The sequence below is a fragment of the Passer montanus genome, unplaced genomic scaffold (assembly GCF_014805655.1).
Source record: "Passer montanus isolate IOZ18808 unplaced genomic scaffold, ASM1480565v1 scaffold6, whole genome shotgun sequence".
Taxonomy (NCBI): Eukaryota; Metazoa; Chordata; class Aves; order Passeriformes; family Passeridae; genus Passer; species Passer montanus.
Window position 1 is genome coordinate 13,876,539 of NW_024371037.1, and position 19,554 is coordinate 13,896,092.

The window sequence follows — 19,554 nt, forward strand, 5'->3', positions numbered from 1 at the left end:
TTCTGAACCACTTCCACTTATTCCTGATTTTGACAGCTACACATGAGAATAGAACACTTGAAAAAAACATTTGTCAGCTTTCCCTCAATATAGCTTAACAAAGGAATATATATGTCTGAACTGCATTAATATAATCTAGGTTTTGCAGAGCACCAGCCAATGTTTTACATATTAACAGCTGTCACTTCTATAGCATTGTGTCCCTGAGACTTTAGAGTCTTCATATTCAAGGGGGTATGCCCTGGAAAATTTAGCATGTCAGAATATTAATATGACACAAATGCACAAAATGTTTTTTTGTTTAATGCTAGAAAAAGGCTCTTCTGCACACCATTTCAGGTATTATACATAAAAAATTTTTCTTTATTGTCTCTTCCCCATCCTTATATGTTTGCATGTTTGCAAAAATAACAAAACTTATTAAATTTTTAGCATGTAGAAAATAGTAATTACATGTTTAGAAATGACAGCTCTGTCCTGAAAGTATCTGTAGATTTTCTTAAATACAAAAAAGCATATTTGGTAAGAGAATATTGAGTTTTATTTTCTTATCTTGCTTCCTCTTTGGTAGGAGTATAATGAGATTTATTTTGCTTCTTATCTTTTCATTCACAAGAAAAGATGCTTCATGTTTTTAAGATGTTTTAAATCTTCCATACAGAACTTCTTATAAACACTGTTGTCCAAAGATTTTACCTCCATGGTCTTTACTTCCACATGACATTTATTCTGAATTTCTGTTCTTAAAAACCTTCTTTTAAAAAAGATATTTCTTAATAAGGATTTAATAAACACCTTGTGCACTATGTAGAGAAGTAGAGACAGTCCTATCAATAAATACCTGCTCAAAACTCCACCAGAGCTTTTGTCTACAATAGACAAGCAAATCCTGTAGAGATTATAAAAAGAGAGTACAAATAAAGTATTTGACATTTTTTGTCACTTTTGAAGTTTTGCCAGCTTGACCTTCAAAACTTCCAGCATGGTTGTTTGTTATTCTACAGCATAACAGCTACTAGAAATACATCGAAATGTCAGGGGAAAAAAATAAAAAAAGAACAGAAACCCCCATACTTATTGTATTGTGCCATATTACATAACTCAATTAAGTCATAGAGGTTAAAAACCTTACTTACATCTTCCCACCCATGTGCCAGCCAGTGGTACGGAAGGCAGGCGGGCAGCTGGCAGTGCCTCGTGCTGGCGGGGCGCAGGTCACGGCTGCACAGGGCGTCACTCACCCGCCCCAGGCCTGTCACCTGGCAGGAGATGTCCCTTTGCTGAATCCCCACTCCACAGGATACAGAGCACTAAAATTGATCAAAATTAGTTGCATCGCTGTGAAACGAGACTGCCCCAGAAGGGCGTACAGCTGTCATTAGAAGTTCTTAGGATATGATTTAAAATATACTTCACAGCCCTTGTGATGTGAGTATAATACCTGAAGAAATTTATGTTGAAAACGCAAAACTCCAATTAAAATGTTTTAAAAAACAGAAAATAATTGCATCTGAGGTACCTAACTGAGCTCTCTGCCTACCTTAATTCACAGTAGGGACAATCACTACAGACATATGGACAGCAAAAGTTTACATTTTTGCAAGATCAACAGTTGAAGTTCTGAGTTGGCATCTTGTCTTTATTAGAGACTGACAGTCTTGTCTGTTGTTTTAAAATGCAAATACTACAATAAAAGAGAAAAAAATCTCAGTGTTTCAGGTAAGAAAATCTTGCAAAAAGTGTAATATTCTGAGGACACTATCTTTTGCAGGTAGTACTAATAATTCTGAACCCTGAAGAGCTTAAATGCCAAATGCCTCTTTTCCTTCTTCCTGGCCAAAGAAATTTCACTATACCACTAGTGCTTGCTGAGATAAATATAATTCCCTTTTACCCTAGGCAGAAGCATGATTGTGTCCCAAAGCCTACCTAACAGCCCAAGCTCAGTCATAAAGTTCACATTGTTCTGTCAAGCGTGGCCAAAATGGTACTGTGCCTTTACCAGTGTGGGGAATCTTGTGTTGAAAGAGTGAGTGAAATACAAAATATTGAAATGTGCTCAGTTACACGCAATTTTACAATAAGGTGATAGATGTTTTATAAGACCAAACCAGGGAAAAGGCCAGTATTTGTGCCCACAAGCCCTTTTTCTTGTCCTTTTCCCACAAACCTGGCTCCATTTCACTCTTTAGACTAAGATAGCATATAGTGATATTAATGAATTCATTGCAGAAGGTAAGAAGTAAGCTTTACAAATTAATTGTTAATATACAAGGTAAGATTAGGAAAGCCCTAAGTAGCTATTCAGTGCAAAATTGAGATTAGCAAATAATTTCAATTTTCACATACATTTATTTTTCATTATTCTTAAAAGAAAGAAAAAGAAAATACAATTAATACTTGCTAATTTGTTAATTTCATTGTGATGTGCATACTGACAATTTTTCCCAGTAAAGCAGTGTGTCATGAATATGATATTGCCTTGCATTTTCATGGAGAACATAATTATGGAAGTTTTTACATACCTCATTCCATCTGCTGGCCTTCCAAGAAGGACATCTTCCAGCTCTACATATTTTGTATGTTCGTGGCTTTTTCAAATGTTTGCAGTTGTCTTCTTCTATTTTCGCTTGGAAGCTGTTAATGCAATGCACATCACGAAACTTCAAACCTTTTCCACAGGAAACAGAACACTGAAAAGAGAAGTGTTATTTCATTACTTTGCTAAAAATCTCAGAGCAATAAGAAAACCAGAAGAAGCTGTGGCCTCACCCAGAATGGACTTGGCCGTTACAGGAGTTTCTGTATTATGCCACAACATCTGCTGTACGTGTCTGAAACTTCTCTGTAAGCTCTCATACTGAGCAGAACAGATCAGGTGCCAAATATGTCTCACATCCTGTTCATTCATTGATGTCATCATTGAGAAATACCTGTGCTCAGCCATCCATATCCATGCAGGAGACAGCTGGATACTATGATCTCACAAGAACATGCTCTAACAGCTGTTTCCAGATGTGTACTGCTATTTTCACATAGGCACAATGCTTATCACAAGCACCAAAGAAAGAAAAATGCAATATCATGGCTATGTATGTTTCTAGGTAGTAGGCTACAAACTCATGTTTGCTTTGCAACTGCCCTCCATGAGCTTTGGGTATGTTATGGTATGTGGCAAACAAGCAAGAGAAGAGGTATGAAGGAGACATCACCGGTTAAAGCTCAGTCCTCACAGGTGTGGACTTGCCCCACCGCCCAGTATCCCATTTTCTCCAGAAAGCTGCTGCAATATACAGAGCTGGACCTTCCTTTCTTCCTTCCTCCAATGTCAAACTGTCAGGGCAGCAGGTTCGTTCTGTGAAACCCTCCCTGGCAGTGCACTCTAGGTGAGACTACAGCATGTCTGATGGATCAGGCTCTGCTGGAGGAATGGCCATTGCTCTGCCATAGACTGCCATCCCACTGCTGGACTGCTGTCAGACTTGAGTGAGGTTTGGATTCATCACATCAGGGCCGTCCCATACACCTACAGAGTAGGGCTACAGGACCTAGGGAGCTTTCAGTCAAACAAGGAAGTCAATCATCTGAACTTCTTCCACATTAGGTGGCTACTCAGCTGATTTCTCATGAACCATGAACAAAATGAGTATAAGTACTTTAGTATTTCCTTCTTAAATATTTTGCATCAGCCTATTAAAAACTTTAGATCAATGGAGACAATTTTTTTTCTGTCTGGAAAGAGAACATGCTTAATTTGATCTAGGATTTCATCCATGCTTTATTTTATGATTGATAAAACACTTCCTATGGGAAGATAATTAATTCAGGTAGAAAAATAATAGTCAAATAAAAATTGAATTTTTTAGTGGATATGAAAAAAAATTAAAATATAGACTTTCCACAAAAGAAATTAAGATATATGTCTTCCATTTATGTCACATCATCTACATCATTAGCATTACATGCTAACTTAAGAAAGCATTTTTGAACACATATGTCTTCTACTTTCAGGAAATTAAGTTCAGGTCATTCTGCTTTCAGTACAAAGTCTGGTAAATATTTGCCTGAGAAGGACAGCTGGATGAAAGTTTTTAAAATAGAGAACAAGCAGCTGTAATAAATTAATCTACTACGTAAAAAAATTTTTGTTTAACAGTTTGTTAAACAGAATCTCAGCTTACTCGGTTGTCCTCAATATCACAAGGATTTCTATGCCTTTAAACATTTATATGTATAATCTTAAAGGTTTGATTGAAACTGCCACTGTGCTTAAAATTAAAACTGCAGAATTAAGCAATACATCTGCCACACAATAAAATGGGTGGCATATTTCTCTTATGCAACTATATTTACAAAAAAGATAAGGGCACTGATTTGGCCACAGTTTGCCTTTTACCTGTCTACTCTAAAATGCTTGTTTCTAAATTAATTTATTTTGCTCTCAGCAAAACCTTTCAATTTATCTTTTTAAAATAATGTTCTTGTAGTCTTACAATTTCTGTTTACAATTAATTTGGAAAATAGTTTAAGATAGGAAAATTACAAAAAATACCTGAAATTTTAATATATGACTAATGTAGGTCAGAAAACTTAAAATGTTTAAATCATGTCATTACAAAACTCTTCCAGAAGACTTAGCTCTGAAATCAGAGGATTTATTTATCAAAGCAGGCATGAAAACTTGCACAAAAACTAAAATACTGTTGGTATCTGGTAATTGACTCTACCTTCTCTTAAAGCTTTTTTTCCAAGAGAAGTTCAGATGTAAGCTGTAGACATAAAGAACGCCTAAATTTTAAACGTTCTTTCCTTTAATTATTTAGTAGGAAGTGAAGCACAGCACTGAGTTACTTAACCTCCTGTCATGTGTCAGAAAAATCCTGCACGTCCCTCCCTCCTCAATGGCCTCCTCTGCAGAATAAATCAGGCTCCAGAGAGCTCCCAGGAGAGGCCTTGTGGGACAGCATTCCAGGCTGAGAGCTGCAACCAAAGAAACCCTCCTAAGAAGTCTCCACTTCAGGAGGTGAGGCTACCACAACACAGAATAATCTCACAGCACAGCACAGTCTCAGTCTAATTTGTTGCCCTCAACATTAAGTACTAGGACAACACTTTACAGCAGATACACGTCTTTGTTTATATTGTGCAGATATATTGTATTCAACAAAAGTTTTATTTATTGTACAGGGCTCCTGGCTGCTAACAGCAATAGACTATGCAAAGAAATGTCTTATTCTGCATCTCAGCCTTAGAAAGATGTGCCCATATCTCTACTTACTAGATACAGCATTACATGTTTACTTCTGCACAGGTGAGAACTTGATCTGAATTTCTGTGGTTGGCCTAGTTTTTTCTTCTCTTTGTTGGTTCTAATTCAATGGAGTTATATATCTGTTACAGTTAAATGTCCTTATTTGATCTTTATAATTTGTGCTATTACTTCTAAAGAAAAAACTAAAGATTTTTGTGTTAATTTATTAGAAGGTATTATTACCAGTTCCAGAGAAATGCCTACGTCTCTGTTCTAAAGATGTTCTACTTACTCTTGTAATTAGAATACAGGAATTAAAAGAGGGAGTTCAGAAAGGAAAATACCATCTTAGAAATGGTATGGTTAAAAATAACAGAGGCTTTATGAACAATTACAAATATATCACTTAAATACTGTTTAGCTTTGATGACTAAAAGATACCAACTATTAAGATACCTAGCTGAAACCTAGGTATCTTAATGTAAAAATGCAGAAATTGAGATGAAAAATACCTAAAACCTGAAGGCAGAAATTACTTTCAATTATTTTATGTTTGCATTTTTAAAAACCAAAAATATAGGGAATATAATTTATCTTTTCAGTAATGTAACTAGTATAAGTCATCTGATCTATTTTTTTATTTGCTGTAAAAGACAATAAGTTACAAAATATTGCTAACTCATATCATGTAAATAGCCACATTTAAATAACTTTTTGCAGGGAGACTTTCACTCCATATCAATTTAATGTTATGTTTAAAAGTTAGAAAGATATGTTCAACATGTTGGGGCTGTATCAAAAAACATCAAATGCATTAAATACTTAAAATGTACAGAGACAACATTTCTGCATATAGATTTACTATCTCATTTTTCCCCATATTCATCAAGATCTCATTCTCTGCTCACATGTATCCAAACCTCCTGTTGGATAGACCTTATACTGAAAAAGAGGACTGTCACTCTGCAAGAAGTGATTCACTTGCATCCTTTTATGGGTTTCAATTTAAGAGCTTTTCAACTGGGATTTTTTTTGGTGGGGTTTTTTATTTGTTTGTTTTTGTTGTTTTGTGTTTTGGCTGGCTGGTTTTTTACTTAATTCATGAAAGAACGCTGATGTTTAATTCATTATATTAATGTGGTTTTGCTCTGAAGGAATGAAACTCCTGATGCTTGTAAAAGCTAGAAAACCCCACAGATATGTGTACATCTGTACATCTGTAAATTTCTGCTTAAATATAATTGTCAAAACTTAAAAACAAATAAAGCACTAAACTAAGACGTGCCTTTAAGCAGCTTTGCTACAGCCAAGTGCTTGGAGTACTGCATCTTCTGGAATTTCATGGAGCAGCTCCTGCCCACTCCAGAGTGGTTCCACAGTGCCAGATTCCTACATCTGCTGCAGTGACCATCTCCCACCTATCACAGTGTGAGGAATAGAAACCTAAATATCTCTAAGGACCAGATCCTTTACAATTTCACTGGGACATCAATAAAATTTAGGCAACTGATCTGAGGGCTGTTCTTAAAGCCTTGCAAATACATCAGTTACAGAAGCACCTAGATTGCCCTGAGCCACAGCCAAGTATCTTAAAAAAAGTGATCTTAAAGAGTGGTAACAGTCTAATTCTACATGCATGCACAATCTTTTTATCAGATTGGCCAGCTTAGTCAAACCCATAAGGACAATTAACATCCGGAAAACAGATTTTCCTCTATTTCTAATAACAAGTTGGAGAAAGAAATTGCTCTAAGCAGATGAGTGAAGCACACTGCAAAACACAGTGACAGAGGATATTTAGTGCAACTGAAGAAAAATAAATGCTCCAGATTTATATTTTTACCACATGAAAAAACTAGAACACTTGCCATGGATGTAGAAGACCCAGGATCATCAGTGGAAAGTTTCAGAGGTCAGATTAGTCTGTATGTACAGTATTCTCCTGAAATTTGGTACATTCTGGCTTCATTGCTTATATAATATATAAAAAAGAGTTCTTAAAAGGATCATTTTTTCCCACAGTGCTTTGGCATCACATGCAGGCAGGCTCAGCTGTGTTCTTTACTGCATAGTGACCCACCTTCAGCAAGAGAAGACTCTTCCAGTCCAATACACTGTTCATGGGAGACTTCTGACCAAGTGTTAAGTGTTGCTTGTCTTCCATTACAGAGAACAAATATCAAAGACAGAACACCAAGTCACTCAAATGCTAAATAAAAATGTTTCATCAATATCAAGTGGGGAATGTTTTTTCATTTGTGTAAGGACAGAGCATAGATCCTACTCAGTTCCTTGAATGAAAATATATATTCCATAGAAGATCTGAGTGGAATTTGAAGTGCCTAAAGGCATCTAAATGCAGCTTACAGGGAGATGTCTTGCACTGTCTTACACTCTAACCCCACCAGTCAGTATTTTCTTTAGAGAGCTGCATACTGAACACTGACCTAAGACATCTGCCTGCCTGGCCTTCCTTCAGCTCTGTAACATCAGTAAGAATTCTCACAGGTGCAGGAGCAAAGCCATGTTCTGTGCTCAGGAAGCCACTCCTGTCCTCTCAGTGCATTGAGCCCACAGCACATTTCTTACAAGGCTGAACTTTCCCCTCCGTGAGCCTGTGTTCCATCTCAGAGTTCCTAACGTGTTACTCCACACTCTCTGTGGAATAAGGTCCTCTCACTGCTTGGTGCCCACCCTGATGTGGTGGTGATCTTCCCAAGGCCTCACTCTCCTGATTCTCCTGACAGGGGAAGTACAACTGCAGTAATTCTGGCTGCTTGACAGCCCTCCACTCAAACTTGAACATGGTCCTTGACTACTTGAGCGTGGTCCTCATGGCTCAGTTTGTCTATAATCCGGTTTCATTGTACGACATTCTGCACAATTGGACAATTGGAGGTTTATGGTGAGAGAGGACAATTTTCCATATATTTTCTGCAGATTGACCATGTAGGAAGAAAAAATCCATAAGAACATTAAATCTCAGATGAAATATGAACATTTCCTCAAAAAAATGCAAGCTGAAAAAATCCCATCCTGTAACACAGAATTTTACACAGAAATTCTAGCACTTGTCTCAACATTGGATAAAGTAATATTTCCCATATGCCATGTTATTTTAAAAACATAAACCTGCAGTAAAAAGCTGGATTTCATTACTATTGTTCAAAGTCATTCCATAACACTGGTAACTAGGATTCATCTGTTTGTGTTTTCTTCATAGCAATAAAGTTCTGTAGGAATCAGCTTGACAAAACTCATGCTTTCTGTGGCACAGATGGACTCTCAGACAGGCATGCCATCATCAATTCCTACCAAATTAGGGCTCTTTCTGCAGCAGATATGCAACTTCACTAAAAGATTTTTGATTCTTTTGCTATTATTATTTCATTGAAAACTTGAAGACCTTGTATTTCTTGGTGGATTCAAATTTCCTTAACCATTTCTTTAAAGGAAGTGCTTTGTGTAGTTTAGCTGGTAGCCTAGTGGGCTTCTGGATACTGAAAAATAGACCAGTAAATGGAAAGCATGTAATAGCTTCTTTTTATATTTGTATTAGATATACAGAGAATTAAAAATAGATGAGAGACTAGAAGATGATAGAGGTAATTTCCTTCATAGTAGCTAGTGCAAGCTTTTGGATTTGTGACCAAGACAGTGTTGAAAACACAGGGATATTTTAGTTATTGCTGAACAATGTCACACAGCTTCAAGGACAGCAAGGAGGCTGGAGGTAAAAAAGTTTAGAGGTGACACAGTCCAGACCAAGTAATGCCATGGTCATGTGGGGGAAAGGGAGGAAGCAGAGGCATGTGGAGAGATTGCATTTGCCTTCCCAAAAAATGATCACACATGATGTAGCCTTGCTTTTCTGGGGATGGTTGAATACCTGCCTGTCCATGGGAAGTGGTGAATTAATCCCTTTCTTTGCTTTGCCTGTTGGTGCAGCTCTTGCTTTACCTATAAAAATTACTTTTCTTAACCCATGAGTTTTCCTGCTTTTATCCTTCCAATTCTTGTCCCCATCCCACCAAGGGGGAAGGAGGGAGTGGTTGTGTGGTGTTCAATGTCTACAGGGGCTAAGCCACAACAGCAGCACTGAAAAAGGACAAAATATATTACAAATGTTAAAAGGTATTTTCTTCCTTTTTCTGCCTTTTTTTTTGGTCAGGGACTTGTGTGATGGACAGGAAGTTCAGTTTAAAATGTGATTAAACATGGTAGTTGCTTAAGTTGTCTGGCAAATTGCATTTTGATGATCTCTAATTGGCCCAAATGCCTGTTTGGACTCTTTTAATATTCTAGAAGTACAGTGAGATCACAACTGTACAGTTAATAAATCAATACTTTGAGCATTGCTTAGGTGAGAATTACTTTCAACTTCTCATTTGCTGTATTAGAACTAGATCTTCTTTGTCTGCCTCCTCTGCTTGCTTCATCTTCCCAGGGGTTTTTGCAATGCTTGAGCACAATTATGCATTTTTCAGATAAAAGCACTCAAAGAGCTGTTCATTCCTTTAAGTATGTTGACAACTGTTAAGAAGCAACACAGACTCTGTAATTAGATCCTACTGAATTCTTTGATTTGGAGTCAGTAATTCTTTGCTAAAACAAGTACAAACATTTATGCCATTAGCTCATGCACCCAGAAAGGACCAAGGATCAAACATTCCATCACTCCTGAGGAAGAGTGGATTGAACTCCAAGAAATATATGTATTATTTACTGTTACATCTAAGTTACACCATGTCAACTACAAAACTTACACCGAAGAATTGAGTTCTCTTTGAGTATGGCTTGATTTCAAAAGTTCAGTGTTACATCACATTTCTCTGATGTTCAGAAGAAATCTTGATTAAGTCCTCCTTCCATCTGCAGTCTGTAAGTCTGCTTTGCCACTTTTCTGACTGTGCTTTTGCAGCTACAGAAATGGAAGGGGAGAAGGCTAGGCTAAGAAGGACCTACAGACATCATCCAATTCACGATGCTGCTCAGTTTGAATCAGTTATACACGGACCATTCCTGACAGCAGTTTGTCATTCTTGTCTTCAATGACAGGGATGCTACACCCTCACTTGCATGAAGTTCATCTTTTGTTCTTTCTCAGACTTTAGGCAGAGGGAGGTGAAAAACGTGGATATTCTTCTGTTCAAGCCCTACAGTGAGACTTCACAGCAGAAGTTGCCAGTTCTATGCCACAGAAAAGGCATATTTTTTATCTGTTACAAGTACCATCAACTACAAAATACGATAATATTTAATTATTTTATCCAAATAAGGTTTGGATTATCTGTCCTAGACTAAACCCTCAATGTACTTGTTAGAGTTGCCTGATAGTCCTTTCTGAATCCTTGCTAAATTTGGATTAAGGTTCCACAATCACCATGCCTCTCCTTAATTATTAAGAAAAATTTTAACAGACTCTAAAATTCATTTGTAACCCCAGACCCTTACCCATCCAATATAAGAAATATATTACTGTGAGCTGTCAGATATTTTTATGAGGAAACATGTAGGCAAGCTTAAGAGTCCCAGAGTCACTTTATTCTAACATATGAAGAAAGCCTTCCTCTGTGACCTGAATTATTTATAACTAGATTCTTCAGATTGCAGTCATGACTTTCTAGTTAATGTTGGCCTAAACTTCATCCAGAAAGTATCACTGGATATTAATTTTGCATCAGAATTCCAGTATTTACAATAACACCTCTTCTGTATTCAGATAGTTTTCAAGTAAGAGTACTGCTCTGGGTTAAACTTATAGTGTTACTTCAAAAGCATATATTTGAACACCACTTTTCAGGACACCTCCCCAGCAATTTCACCTCAATTACTTGTAATTAATTAAAAAAATCACAAGTGTGGTGTAGTATACATGACTTTTGCAGTAGAAAGTACTGTTGAAGGTCAGTTCTCATTCTTTATGAGGGAAATTTTTAAGTTTACTTTTCAGAAGCCATTCTCTTCAGCACAGCAGCTCAGGAAGGACAGGCCCTGTGCAAAGGAACTGCCATTACCTACTGCCCTGAGTGGAATAGACCAGAGGACAATCCGCTCCAACTATCATCATCTAATATTGGATTTTTAAAATTCAGAAACAAAAGAAGGCAGTGATCCTTTTCTCTAGTCAGCCCAAGAGGAACTTCTACTTTTTTTCCCCCTTTCAGTCTGCCTACATATTCTGGCTGTGTAACAAGCTGAGAAGCAGGCATGCACCAAGATTCTACCATCCATTGTTTTCTGAGGCTTCTAGGCGTGTACTGGAGATGTTAACACCAGAGTGCACTGCAGCACAACCTCACAGCTATTTGCAAGTGGCAGCTGAGCACAGAGACTGCTGTGACTCTCTGAGGTCATCTAACCTGGCCACCGTCCCCCACCATACCTTTTCTGTAAGGAGAGAGCACCGTCTGCTCCATAAAAAACCTGCTTCTATTGGACTCCTTTTTAGACAATTTTGTTTCAATTTGCATCTTAAGAGTAACAAAAAACTCCTGAGTAATCATTTGCCAAGCATGTTGAAGTATATCTATTTAACAGATGGACATAAATGAGAAGCTACATACATCTACATACAAACACAAAAAAGCAGGAATGATGGGGGAATAAAAGGCAGATTTTAGGGTTGATGTGGATAACAGGAAGGAAAAACTGCTATGAGAGGATATATCTGGCATCTACTAGGAATGTGCTATTCCTCTTAAATGTAAAGACATCCTGATTAAAACAAAGTCAGAACCATCAGCACATACATTGAAAGTAAAAGGATTTCACATCTGAAGAAGCCACACTGCTGATGATGCTGAGAAACTTTAGATGATATTTTTTTAAGTTGACACCACATGGTCTGAATTCTTTTGTCCAGTGCAGCTGGCAGTTTCCTTACTGCCAGAAAATGGCAATCTGCCTGGATGTCAGTTGAAAAACCATACTCTTTGCAGCTGTTGGAAAAAATCAAAACCAGAACCCTTGAGATTCCACTTAATGATCATCTACAGAATGCCTTTTATTCATTCCAGTTAGATTTGTGAATGACTCTTAATTTGGCCTACCTTTCTGACATCTCAAATACTATGCATTTCTCCAAGTTCAGAACAAATAAAACAGAAGACCATGTCCTTCTTTGAAAGACCTGTCATGTCTTCCCCCCTCAGGATGAACACTATTATTCTGCCCATCACTGCCTAAAGACTGAAATCCTTATTGGTGCCAGCTACAGAGCATTTGAAAACCAGACCATGCTCGTGGGCAGACCAACTCCCCATGAGATATGATGCTGAGCTCCCCACCTACTGCAATACTCAGACAGGCTCCACTGTGCCTTGAATTCCTGTGCTGTCTACATGTATTCATAAATGAGACTGAGCTTTTCCAGTCAGCAACCTTCTCTTTGTTTTACCTACATGACTCATATAACACTATTAGACTTTCAAACAAGCTTTTAGCTATTGCAATAACACAAGAACAATGGACTATGGAGATGTTAATGTGGGTGGAAATTTAAAAATAATAATCCTATTTTCATGAATTCTCATTCAATAGTGATGACACATCATATCTGCTATCTCATTTACCTCTTCCTTTATATCTTCTATTTCATCTCTCATTTACAGTAAAAATTGAATTATCTAGCTATTCATCCTGTCTTACATGCTCTTCATTTGAGTCCTCTGTCTGGTTACCACTTGAGAATTAGGAAACCAAGAGGTATTTCTGCCTCCTTTCAGCAGCCATTTGGCAGGCTCAGCTACCTCATGTGCAGTCTTAAATTTGTCACTGGAGGTTCTGCATGTTTCTCTGCTAGAAAATTTACCATAAGCCTTCATTCAAGCACCATTGAAACTGTCATTCATGACAGAATATATTAAAGCAATGAAAAGTATTACCAGCTTATTATTTGCTGGGAGTGAGAGAACAGATAAACTATTGTGTTCAGCCAGCATTCCTGCAGCAACTCATCTGCTATGTGTTGTTTCAGTTGAATGATATATACAACAGACTAAGACAAATCATAATTAAAAAAACAGAAACATTAGTAAATTAAAAAACAAAACCAATACCCTCAACAAATAATTCTGCCTTACCTTTCCTTCTGAAATCAGTGGCAGTCAGGAACAGAGCTAGACTCTCACTAGATCTTTTGGAAAATCTAATCTACAAGTATAAATTTGTGTGAAATTTACAAAATTACAGTCCTGCCCTGTGCCTTTTATACCTTCTGCAAGAGCTTTGTATGGGCACTTTCACCATCACAGCATCGCAGACATCAAATCGCTGACTTGGCCAGACTTCAGCCAGACTCATCTTCCTGCACCCCACAGCCATGCAGCACTAGTAACACTTTTAAGCAATTACATGAAAGCAGAAGCACTGGAGGCAGTGAGTAAAGTGCAAGCATCAAGATAGAAGGTTGGCACAAATGGAGACAGGAGACCTTAAGGAAATCCACCATGAGAAAAAGAAATGCAGGGGGTTCTCTCTGTTTCAAATAAATGGATATATTTCCAGACACATTTTTCATATAGAGAATAACAGATGTATCTGTGTCCATCCATCAGCTGTGTTCAAAAACCTCCATGAAAACCAAACAGCAACCCAAAATTAGTCTCTTTATTGCTTCCAAAAATGGGACACAATTTAACAGACTCTATCACAGGTAGTTTAGCCTCCAGCCTCCTGTGAAGCTGGGGAAAACCGAACAAATGCACAGGACTGACATGATCTGCACTCACTGAAAAGTAACTTTGGCCCTTTGAGAGGGACATTTTGTTCACAGGTCTTCACAATGAAAGTTGGAGCACATTTTTAATATCATGGAGGATGATATTATGGAAGCTACACTTCCATGAAGGGATTGCACAGTTAAAAAGCCTTTTCTTGTAATATTTTAACTATTTAAAACTTCATTTTATTATCTTAAGGAATAGGCACTTTTCAATTAACCAGTTACAAAAGTAAGTAGACACAAGACAGTTTAACAACAGTAGATTAATTAGTTTCAGATGAATTTGCAAAAATCTAAAAATCAGCAAAAGAAGTGCTGGGTTCCAGCAAGTGCAAGCTCTAATTTATCATTTTTCATCATGTTAGCAACAGCAAAACAGTAGCTCAGAAATTAAAGGAATGAAAAATACATAAACTCTGTGTGCCTTTCTGCTCTATAAAAAACATTGTATCATGTCAATTTTTTCATTTGATTAAAATCTAAGATTTTGTATTTAAACTTTAAAAAACTTAAAATAAAAAGCAATATGTGCTGTCACAATACAGTATTGTCAGAAATTTTTTTAAACTTCTCAGAAGCATAGAAAATACAACTTTTTCTATAGCACTTAACTAAATATAACTAAATTAATTAACACCCCCCCATTTATATTAAATATTATTTTAGCGTGAGAATATGAGAATATTTTGGATGCAAAATGCAACATTTTACCTACCTTCACATGTTGAAATCCAGTTTCCTTTCAACCTAAACCACTTTTCTGTATATTTTCAATTTACTAACAATATTTCCAACATTGCATTTCCTGTACATAAATATGAGCAGGCATGGAAGCTTCTGAAGGACTGATTCAGCAGGAAATCTAAGTGTTTAACCCTGCTGTCACTGAAGGGAAAGGGCCATAAATAGATGCATGCTAGAACATACACTGATCAACAGAGCAGCCTGGCTTAGGGGAGTCACCAGTCTCCCACAATTGCTGGTTTTCAAAGAAAGGACTAGGAACTCATGCAGTACAGAACATATTGTTCATTTCCTAACCCATTCCAGGTAATAAAAATATTTATGTATTGACCCTCACAAATATTTGAAAATGCTACTACTTTTAATATAAATATAATAACTTTTAAATCTGAGTTCCAAAACCACGTTGAACCAACATTTATGAGTTCTGGCTGGGGTTTTTGAAGCTGCCACACACACAGGCAGCCCATAATGATTTTCACAAGGATTTGACCAACTAGAACCCTTCAGCTTTTCTGAAAGTTCTAATAAATACACCAGTAGCTTCACATTCCTTTCATTCTCATTAAATGGCTGTATGTATTTAGGCATAGTATTACACATGACCTGCTTCTTTTCCCCTTTCATTATATTCTGGTTGTTGTGGTTTTTCATTTGGGGTTTTTTTGTGTGTGTGTGCATGTGATTTTATTATTATTATTACTTATCATTCTTATTTTGATTATGTCCCACTCTTGCTTGTCCTCTTCCTAAGTGGAAGGTCTGAAAGTTCTGCAAACCTTTTCCTGCCAAAAGTATTTTAGGAATGTAAAAACCATGTTATGTCTTTGAGATTAAGAGTTGAGCATTATATTGTGATCCTCATTCTTCTCTGTGTTTTGTCACTCACTAAGTGGGAGGGGACTGGGCCACAAAATTACAGCTCCAGGAAAAAGATTCAGGAGCTAGGATCTTTCAGCTTTGCCATCAAAGACTATCTATTTCAGTCCAGTTGGTCAATGGCATCAACACTGCTTGTATCAGTAACTATTTTTTCTTGTGTCCAAACAGAAGAGCTTTCCCCATGAACACAATATCACTGAAATATGTATGAAGTTAATTTCAACACACAGGTTAAAGAAAATCCTCACTTTCAGCAAAAGTGGTTAGTATCTGTCCCACCCTTTATTTTTTAAGGGCTTTAAACGTTAACATTCCTTAATAAAGAGCACAATAAATATAAACACAAAGCCACACAACATGCATGAAAAAGAAGGGTTAAAATGCAACTGTATTTCACAGACACAAGTCACAGTCATTAAATTAAATTATTACACATACATTATAACTTATTTATTATTTCAAGCTATACAGGCAACATAGCACCAAACAGGAGATTTTCCTCTTGATGAACATGACACAAATATTTTGTTTTTGAATTTTGGAAACAAGTATTTTCCTTCATTTTTATCAGAATGACCTGAAATGAAATTCACTACCCCAAGACTGTTCTATGACATTATCTGGGCAGTGACATCTGCTATCAGTTATCTCTGATATGGCTCTCCTCCCACTTCCAAAGTTTTAAAAAATGAATAGCAGATGCTAACATCAAGATTTCAGGCAGTGAGATATTAATTTAATGTGCTGTATTGGCAATGAGGTATTTTGAAGTTCAACATTAGGCAGCAGCAGAAGTAGAGGTAAAAAACTGAAGGTGGTTTTGAAAACCAAGTTCACTGATTCTGAATTCCCTTTTAATATAAAAGATTATTTTTAAAGACATAAATACTTTTTACATATTAGAAAAAGTGAATGAAGGCACTTATCATACATAGCAAGAATTTTTGCATTAAAATGAAAACAAATAAATATTTTCTGTATGCAAGTTTGGCCTGCTTCTGCTCCTGGAGAAGTCAATGGGATGCCTGGCAGTAACAACACTGGAAGGGAACTGGGACTACTTCTAAAAAATAGATTCATATACTTAAAAATTAATAGTAGATTTCTTCCACTACTGCAAAGACAGAATTACATCTAAATCATTCTGGAGCAAATAAGTAGAAAACTGAAGCACTAGAAAGACAGCCATCATGTGTCTGAATGGGAGTAAGAAATGGCGGTAACACATTTCTGAGACTTCAGGGTAACTTTGAAAATAATCCATTATTTTCATGCCTATTTTCTCTGAAATCAAAAGTAATACTTATGAATTATGTAAAAATTCTAAAAGTGAGGAAAAGAAAAAAATTAAAACCTTTATTTTAAAAACATTTCAGACAAAAAAAAAATATAACTATCTTTGGTAAGGAGCTATCTCTTCTTTCCAAAGAAACAAGAAGTTTAAAGTTGAGACATATCTGGTTAAAATGATAAAATTAGGTAACTACCAACACTCATACAAGAATTGATTGCCCAAATGAAATACAAAACTTCAACTGCTACCACGAACTGCCTAAGCAGAAACCTTGCTGTTTGGTACCTGGATCTTCAAGAGTTCTTGCAGGCACTGAAAAGTACAGAGGGCCAAAAATAAGATCAAACTCCTCAATTAATCAAAATTCTTGTTGTCCAAAAATGTGAACAAACTTTCTGCACTATGCAAAGCCTGAAGGTATTGTCTTCCTATATATGAATAGCTTATTCTATTCCTCAAGTGTAATTCCAGCCCAAGCTTTCTAAAATCTTTAGAAAATATATAAAAAATTAAAGGCATAAACCTTTAGAATTTGAGATTTACTTGCCTCACATCCATTTGGACAACTGCAGGAACCAGGAGCACAGATCAGGAGGAGCACACAGCCTTTAAGCTTTGTGAGGGTCAGCTCTAGTAGCCACTGACAGACACTATAAAGAGTAACAGCCAGCAGCTGCTAAACTGCAGAAAGCACCAACCAAAATTCTGGCTTCAAATCATAAACTGAACCTTCCTTGCAAGGATCCTTTTGTGCATTTAAAAGATATGTTTTGTGTTAATTATGTTGTGTAAAATTAATCAATAACTATAATAATAAAACAAATGTACTTAGAAAGCATACTGCTAAAAGTCCTCTGTTCTCAAATATATAGTGATAGCTAGCAGACAAGTTACAATCACAGAATCATGGAGGTTGGAAATGACTTCCCAGATCACCTAGTCTTGCATGGCATTTTCTGCTTAGGTTTTAACACTGGAATCCCACTAGTAGACACAAAAGCTCAATGCATTGCTCACCTGGCACAGAAATATTACTCAATACTTCTGTGAAAAACATAAATAGTTATTTGTCTAGTATTTGCAATCTATTTATAGAGATGGGGGTAAATGTAGATGTGACAGGCTTGAGGACTTCAGCAGCCAGAGAGCATCTAATCAATAACAGTTGCTATATTAGAACATATTTTATGCCAGAAATGTGGAAGGTAAGCAGGGCCATGATCTATTGCCAAACTAAAAAATCACTAGTCAACCATGGCTACAAAATGCTGTTTGTACTAGGCTACAACAGCGTTCCAGTGACTAAAGTTTTACTGCTCCTTCCTAATAGTCAGCCTTAATGAATAAATTCTGCTCTGCTTAAACAGCAACAAAAACCAACTAAATCTCTGTGTTGGCAGCATTCAAACTAGCTAAATTATTTAAATGACAACATATTTAACATGTGAGCCTGCTTTTATTTCCTGAATCTGCTATGTTTGTTTCTGCAGCCTGAGATAGTGTAATGAAATTAAATATTTTATGGCTTAACCATAGAGCTTGCAATTATATATAAAATAGGCCTCTCTCTCTGATAAACAGAATCCATTCTAAACTTAGTTTTCAAAGGATTAAAATGGCTTTTTATGTCACTTGAGAAATAAACCAACATGAAAATCTTTGTAAAACTAAGCCATACACTGCATTTACAATTCAAGATCGTACAGGTAATCTATTAAGGTACGGCAAACTGAATTATTCAGAGAACAGGTTGTGAATAATTCTTGATCTAAAAGGAAAACAAACATTGAGTTCAAAAGCAATTGTATGCTGAACCCTGCTTGTCTTCTCAACACCTGATGACTATTAATTATCAAGTCTCTGCTAATTATTTGGAAAATGGCTAAATAAGATACTCTAGTGTCTGCTAAACACAAACCCTAAACTCTGCTTTGTGTAGTGGAAGAAAGAGATAACTGTGGTAAACTGTTAAATCAAAGTTACATTTTACAGTCTCTTTGCAATAAATTAGAACAGCTGATATAAACATTAGCAATTGTTGGAGTTGAAATTGGATATTTTTTTTAATGCTGCCATATTAATTAAAAGAGACAAATTACACAATTTTATTAATTAAAAAACCCAAATAAGTGTTGTCCCAGACCATCTCTCAGGGATGTCACTGACAGGTTTTTTTCTGATTTTGATGGAACCAGAACTGGATCCAACCCTCCTTTGATTGCCTTTATTCCCCTTAGAATTAACCACAATAATCAATATTGTTGTCAAATTCACAGCTTGGGAACTATAATGTGCTCTATACTGCAGAGCTTGCTATGATTACTTCAGTATGTTAATAATGTGCTAGTGGCAATTTTTAAGATTAATGGTGATTGCAGTAGGCATTTTTACACATTAATAGACAGTGACATGTAGACAATAACATATTATAGTTACATACATAATTATACATAGATAACTTTAATTAGTCCCTGTCTTAAAACCACTAATATAAACTTTTATACACAAATGTACAAGTAATAAGGAGCAAAATGTTTGATGACAGAGTATAATATACATGGATGTGAGTTATTTTATACTTAAATATACTATAAGAAAAAAGTTATGCACTAAAAAGTTTAGGGTGTTTTTGCAAATATAAATATGTAGATAATACTA

The 19,554-nt window shown here is 36.2% G+C and overlaps 1 protein-coding gene across 1 annotated transcript in view; it reads right to left on the minus strand.

Annotated features, from left to right (window-relative positions):
* ADAMTS20 (ADAM metallopeptidase with thrombospondin type 1 motif 20) overlaps nucleotides 1-19,554 on the minus strand; it is an 83,736-nt gene that overhangs the window by 9,331 nt on the left and 54,851 nt on the right. The window contains exons 29-30 of the mRNA XM_039726989.1: nucleotides 2,526-2,693; nucleotides 1,137-1,310 (exon numbers count right to left, since the gene is read on the minus strand). Coding sequence (XP_039582923.1) covers nucleotides 1,137-1,310; nucleotides 2,526-2,693 — 342 coding nt within the window. The remainder of the gene's footprint in view (nucleotides 1-1,136; nucleotides 1,311-2,525; nucleotides 2,694-19,554) is intronic.